At 33.3% G+C, this 6623-nt stretch overlaps 1 protein-coding gene across 7 annotated transcripts; it reads left to right on the top strand.

The window, feature by feature from the left end:
* Positions 1-1639: 1639 nt before the first annotated feature.
* Positions 1640-4142, top strand: LOC106321362 (vesicle transport v-SNARE 12-like). Of its 7 annotated transcripts, none has more exons than XR_001266053.1 (6): positions 1640-1990; positions 2138-2280; positions 2511-2675; positions 2777-2952; positions 3143-3203; positions 3454-4142. XR_001266053.1 is itself a non-coding variant. In XM_013759645.1 (5 exons), exons 3-5 carry the CDS (start codon positions 2807-2809, stop codon positions 3534-3536), a joined length of 285 nt encoding a protein of 94 aa, XP_013615099.1. In that variant the 5' UTR covers positions 1640-2280; positions 2541-2675; positions 2777-2806; the 3' UTR covers positions 3537-4142. The 7 variants fall into 7 exon arrangements, 1 of the variants encoding a protein (XP_013615099.1); XR_001266052.1 differs by having other exon boundaries at positions 2078-2280; XR_001266056.1 differs by having other exon boundaries at positions 1640-2280; positions 3454-3764; positions 3854-4142.
* The last annotated feature ends 2481 nt before the right edge of the window (positions 4143-6623 follow it).

Here is a 6623-nt window from a genome sequence, read left to right as displayed (position 1 = left end):
TAGGGATTGATCTATTATCCTATGGCTTTTATCTTTAGAGATTAGGTTTTATGGTTTCATTCTTTACAAGCAATCCAAATTCGATTTTCATGTTCTTAGAATTCGAATTTACCTTTAGTTTTAGTAGATTGTTGAAACCGGACCACCAAGAGAATGAACCTCGAGCTGGGAAGGAACGTGAGCTGAACACGAGCTCGCCTGGACGCGAACGAATTGAGGTTGGAGACGCGAGCAGCTGATCGTCGAACGGGAGTTGTTGCAGTCGGGATCGCGAGCGGCTCTGATGCGAACGGGGCGCTTGCCGTCTGGAACGCGAGCTGTCCTTGATGCAGGATGGAGCTGAGTTTGTCTAGGATCAGGAACGCCTTGGGGCTGGAGCTGATCAGGTGGACACGAGCTGAAACGGAGTCGCGAACGGATTAAGGTTCGTCGGTATCGTCGGGTTCGGATTAGGGTTTTAAAGCAAATCGGTGCGCACTGTATCTGTACGTGAGGGCGCGTCGGTGGTCAGATCGACAAGCGGTTTGCACTGACTGATTCGTCTCGGCAAGGGCTTCGATTTGATATCTTGATAGTTTTCTGGGTTCTTACGGTTTGGGAGAACGACCTCTTTGAAGTTCCGAGGCAGATTCCTTTTCGTTTTAGGGTTTTAGGGTTTTGTTGATTTGGTTTTAGGCTCAGGGTGTTAGAGGCTATCGTGCTAATAACGTGTTATGAACTTAAGGTTTAGGAATCTGTAAGTTGTGTGTATTTTTACTCAATCATAAGGTGCCCTTATATATGGGAGTTACAAAGAGATAAAAAGAAAGACATAAATATGGAAAGTGTACAAATACAAGGAAAATGAAATAGAGTTTCATTTTCTCTAAAGCCTAAGCCGCCTCTCTCTCCTCTTCATGCGGCCGCCTCTCTCTCTCTTTCTAGGGTTAGGTCGTCTCTCTCTCTTTTGGTATTGGGCCGGTTATAGACCGGGCCGGTTATAGACCGGGCCGGTTATAGACCGGGCCGGTTATAGATCAGACCGGTTATGGACCGGACCGGTTATGGACATCCACCGTATGGTTTATAACAATTTATCAATTATCTACTTTTTAATAATCAAAAATTTTAGCCGGAAATCCATAATCCTTATCATCTGAAAACCGCAACTTATAATATCAATTATGTACAAGAACCATTTGATTAATTGATTCTTTTTTTTTTTGAAATTGATTAATTGATTCTATGACCCTTTTTAACGACTATGGAGTTTGGTTTCCAAATATCCTAAACTAGTAAGTTTCTGGTTTATGAATTTAAAATTTTTATCTATTAATAATAGCAATCTAAATTAATTCCAAAGGTTGTGTGCCTTTTTAGAAATTTCAATTCCTGTTAAAAATTGAATTTTTTCATTAAGGTGGCTTTTCATTAAAGGTTGTGTCTCTTCAATATGAAAGTATTGTAAAAATTTATGAATAAATGTTATGATGTGTTTTTTCATCATAAAAATGTATATTAATTGATTTTTTATTTAAAAAGTTATATATCTATCTATCTATAATAATAAAAAAGATTTTTCTCCTTTTTCCTTTTGCCACATCTATATGCATATAGCATAGGGCATTTTAGAACATGTGTCTTCCGTTTTTCATGTTGTCTCGCTGGAAGTTTACCGGGCTCTTATTATGTATTCATACCAGGTCCATCTGCTATTTTGGTTTGGCTCATTTGCAAACACAAAACGCTTAGGTCAAGCGGAGTGACTCTTCCGATCTTAAGCACGCCGACCACCGCTGCTACATCTTCCGTTGTCGGCTTACATCTCCTTAAATCCTATGTTCTACCCACTACACCTCCCACTCTCTCGCATCTGAACGGCCTCATCATCATCCGTCTATAAATGTTCCTTGCTTGCGATGAATACCCTGTTACGAAATCTCAAAGATCAAATTCCATCTATAGATTTCCCTCTCTCTCTCTCTCTCTCTCACGCTCAACACCATCGCAGGTTAGTGTTTTCAATGGGCAAAGTGTGATTTTTAGGAATTTTTTATGGCGATGATGAATACTTATATATCTTGGCTGTGTGTTTTAGAAGTGATCTGATAACTACTTGACGTTTTGGATTCTTGGGGTTTCACTAACGAGATTGCAGTGAGTTGTGAAGGCGAAAGAACAAGTTGTAGAAGGGAAGATGCGTCATCTAATCCTAGAGATATTGAGTCCGTGAAGAAGAAGCTATACGTAGCAAAAGTATGGGTGCGGAATTTCAAAAAGTTCAAGAGTTCAATCCTGCCGGTAATGATGCCCCTAACATTCCTCCTTCCTATCTTGGCTGCAAGAAACGTGTATGACCACATATATGTATGCAAGCCAGAGATTAATCTTAAGAATGACTTTAATCATGAAAATTTGGTTTTGTTGATAAGATGAGCATGATTTGGAAAACCATGTACCAAAAGCAATTACAGTTCTAAATACTGTAAATTGATCCATCTGATTGTCATTGTTTTTCTTATTTATCACAGCCAACTGAGTTTGATAGTTCTCTGTACCAGCAAGTGGATCAGGATTCAAACTGATAACGGATGGTGTTATATTTCATGGTAAAAATTCTCCAAGAAGCTATAACAAGGGGTATCTTCCTTCTCATGCATCGCATGTGACGATTCCAACGCTGTCGGCGTCGTCAGGTTACAAACATATTACTGAACTTCTTCTCAAATTTCTTTTTTACTAAATTCACCAAAGGGAAGTAGATGAGAGTAAACTTAAGTTAGTCTTTTCTTTACAGGTTTCTGCTGATCAAAGAGAGAGATTAGCAATGTTCATGGAGCGGCTTGATCAGACTAGAGATTTAATCAGAGAGAGTAGAAAAACCATGATGGAGACGGAAGATCTTGGTGTCTCAGCTCTTCAAGATCTTAGCCGGCACCGACAAACTCTCCTTCACTCGCATAGCAAGGTTTGGTATGGTATCAGACACTACATCAATCACACGCATTTGCTGTCATAATAGTTTGCCTAAGTTAGATGTATCTGACAGAAAATTACTCTATTCGGACTATGGTATCAAAACCATAAAAATCAAGACTATTTACTCACCTCTTACTCATTAGGTGAAAGTGCATGACCATATACCTTTCGTATGTGATTGCAGCTTGATGGGGTGGATGAGGACGAGCTTTCAAGGCTATCTCTTTCCTCCTTTGTTGTTCTTGGTGTGATTTCCCACACTGCTGCGTAAATGTCTTTATGGTTTTCCCATTTGTACTACAATAGTATCACTTTTTCTTTAACGTTATTTAATGTGTTAATGTCTGAAACTTTTTGTCTAGAAAGAAACTCTCTGTGTGCTTAAATACTCTCTACTGGTACTGATTTAGTTGCATCTTTTGCCTAGAAAGAAACTCTCTGTGTGCTTAAATACTCTCTACTGGTACTGATTTAGTTGCATCTTTTGTGTTTCAGTCAAAAACAGTTTTGGAGAGAAAGCATCAGCAATAGCAGATGCAGACACAATAGTGAATGGCTCCACAGCATCAGAAGCATAAGCAGCATTAGTGGTTGCTAAAAGAGCTGAGTCTGGTGGTCAACAAGGCTCTGTTATATATCTTCTCGCCAACCATATTCTTGTCAAGTTTGATCCTGCACAGAAGATTTACCATTACAACGTTGAGATCTCTCCACAAGCCCTTCAAAGGAAATCGCTGGGATGATCAAACAAAAACTCGTGGAGACTGAGCATAGTAGTTTATCTGGTGCTGTCCCTGCTTTTGATGGTAGGAAAAACATTTACAGCCCTGTGGAGTTTCAAGAAGATAGGCTTGAGTTTTTGGCTAACCTCCCTATCTCATCCTGCAATACTTAGATCAAGTTTGGTGACCTGCGTTAGAAGCTACCTCGGAAGAAGATTGATAAACTGTTTAGGGATAACATGAGGCTTGTGTCCAAGTTTGATTGGAAGGAGCAGAGAGAGGAAGTCGATGGGAAGGAGCAGAGAAAAGAAGTCGAAATCTGGGCTCCACTTCCTCGAGAATACATTCATGCTCTTGAGGGAGAATCCAATAGAGAAGTGTACATCGCTTGGAACATCTTCATTATTAAGTACTGTATAAATTGGACTCCTCATTATCTTTTTTTAAGAAAATTATAAATCATCTCTAAGTTTTCATTTTCTTCTTCCTTATATCAAACCTATTAATTTTTTTATCAACCCATCTTTTCTAATCAATATTTCAGTTTCAGTTTAACCAAAATCTTAACATCTATTTTCAGTTTTTATCAAACCCAAATAGAATGAAATAAGGAAAAATGAATCCAACTAATTTTTTCTTCTTTTTAACCAACAAGCTTTTTTAAAAGCTTTCATATTACAGTAGATATTCTATAAATTAATACTCGATAAATTAATAAATACCATAAATTAATAAATTTCTCCAGTCCTGAGGTGGACCAGTTCAAAATATTACGCAAATCGATAAAATAATAAGATTATAATATTTTAGAAAATTCTATGTGAATATATGGTCCGGTTAAAATCATAGCTTAATGTTTTATGTAAGTACAAACAAACAAGCGTATTATTTTCTTTATTTCAAAAAAGAATAATTTCTTTATTCTTTTATTAAAATTATATCTAAACCATGTTTAAATTTTATAAAATATATTTTATATACATGAAATAATACAATAAACATAATCTGAAAGTAGAATTTCAAAAATCTAATTAATGTATATACAGTAAAATCAATTATTTTGTTTATTTCATAAAAATATATTATTATGTTTTGGCAACAAACTAATTTATAAATCTAAACGGAAGCTTCACTACAAAGTCGAGACAAGGTTATGGAGAGAAGACTTCTCAAGAGAGTTGGCTACACCATTGAGTTCGAGACCAACAAAAGAAACAAATACGAAAGTGAAAGAAGAAGATAACAACTCGATATCCATGAGAACTCCAAAAAGCTCCACCGAATATGTCTTCGAGTTCATAAAAATATATTCTAAAATAAAATAATCCAGAAAATAAAACTTTTGTAAATTAATAACTCTATAAATTAATAAAATATCATAGTCTTAACATTATTAATTTATAGATTTTTTATTGTACAATACTTTATTTTGGTAAATGAATTAAAAATAAAATAAAATACATAGCTCAACAAATCCCCTAAAATACATAGCTCAATAAAATATATATCATTCTCTTTCAGCATATTTTCTTTTCATATTTTTAACATATTTTCTTTACTAAGACCATAAAATTAATTGTAAATTCATGTATGAATAAAACATACGAATCCGGCGCGTAGCGCCAGAATACCACTAGTTTCTATTATAAAGGTGCTATTTTAAATAACTAACTAAAATATGAAAAGTTGTGATTATTCATATGAATTTTTACGAAAAGACACAGTTTATGAAAAGACACCTCTTTGTATATTTTCACAATCTATAAGAACTAATGTAATGTTTAAGATGAAAAGTTGCAATTTCACATTTATTGGATTGTTTTCGGTCTTTTTCTTCTTAAAATGTATTTAGTTTTAAGAGTTGTGTCTTTTCATAAGCAATATATATTGAATTTATCATCTTAAAAATAAAGAAATGCAACTTTTCATATAAAAGTTTTAAGAGATTCAATTTTTATATTAATATACTGATTTTAGATATAAAACATCTATAAATATTTATGTAAAAGATAATAAATAGATATGAGAAAAAGAAAAATGAAAGACACAATTTTTCATCTCAAAAACTTAAGAACCTAACTAATGTGAGAAGTTGTGTCTTTTCATAAAAAAAAAAACTGAAATGAGTTTTGATGTTGAATAGTTGTGTCTTTTCAATTATGTAACTATTGAAAAATAATTAATGGTGAAAGGTTGTGTTTTTTCAAACATGTAACTATTGAAATGTTTGAGAAAAAATGTTTAGATATGTCTTTTCATCTTAAAAATATATTTAAAATCTCAAATGTAAAGAGCCATGACTTTCCCTTGTAAAGACATATTAGCCTTTTTAAAAGTTATTAATATATGTTATAAGTGTCTTTCTACAGTTAATGTGTTTTTTGTAATGATGTGTCTCTTCATAATATAGTGTAAAAATACCATTTTAAAATAACTACCAATAATATCAAAAGTAGTCACTATTCATACATAGGTTTGAATATATTTGAAATCCCAATTAATGTAAAGAGTTATGTATTTCCATTGTAAAGACATACTAGACCCTGATCCGCGCGCCAGCGCGGATATGAATTTTCAGTTTTTAATTATTTATTTTATTAAATGATGTATTTGTAATATTCGTTCATATTATCTTCATTAAGCAAATATTTTTTTTTGCATCTTAAACTATCTATTTTTTTACGAATGTGTGATATCATATAAAAAATATAAAAAAAATGAGTAAAGAGTTAATTAGATAATTTTAAAAACATAAAAATTTTCTTTCGTGTGCGTTATCATATAAATAATGATCCGCCCAGTTAACAAAAATCATGATTATTTTATGTGTAATTTTTTTTTATTTTGACCATTTCCTTAAAACTATATTAAATTTTACATATTTTAATTAGAATATTTTTAATATCTTTACCTTTTTATTTGAAATGCAACTCAATATTTTTT

This window comes from Brassica oleracea, unplaced genomic scaffold, assembly GCF_000695525.1.
Source record: "Brassica oleracea var. oleracea cultivar TO1000 unplaced genomic scaffold, BOL UnpScaffold01483, whole genome shotgun sequence".
In the NCBI taxonomy this organism is placed as follows: Eukaryota; Viridiplantae; Streptophyta; class Magnoliopsida; order Brassicales; family Brassicaceae; genus Brassica; species Brassica oleracea.
Note: the sequence above shows the minus strand (reverse complement) of the source record. Positions and strands in the feature narration are given on the sequence as shown.

What these genes read in the sequence shown, in the direction of transcription:
- LOC106321362 (XM_013759645.1), top strand. Translation starts at nt 2,807, where the DNA reads ATGTTCATGGAGCGGCTTGATCAGACTAGAGATTTAATCAGAGAGAGT. An exon ending in TCCTTCACTCGCATAGCAAG is followed by an intron (nt 2,948 to 3,142) that starts GTTTGGTATGGT and finishes ATGTGATTGCAG; the next exon opens with CTTGATGGGGTGGATGAGGA. An exon ending in TTCCTCCTTTGTTGTTCTTG is followed by an intron (nt 3,204 to 3,453) that starts GTGTGATTTCCC and finishes TTTGTGTTTCAG; the next exon opens with TCAAAAACAGTTTTGGAGAG.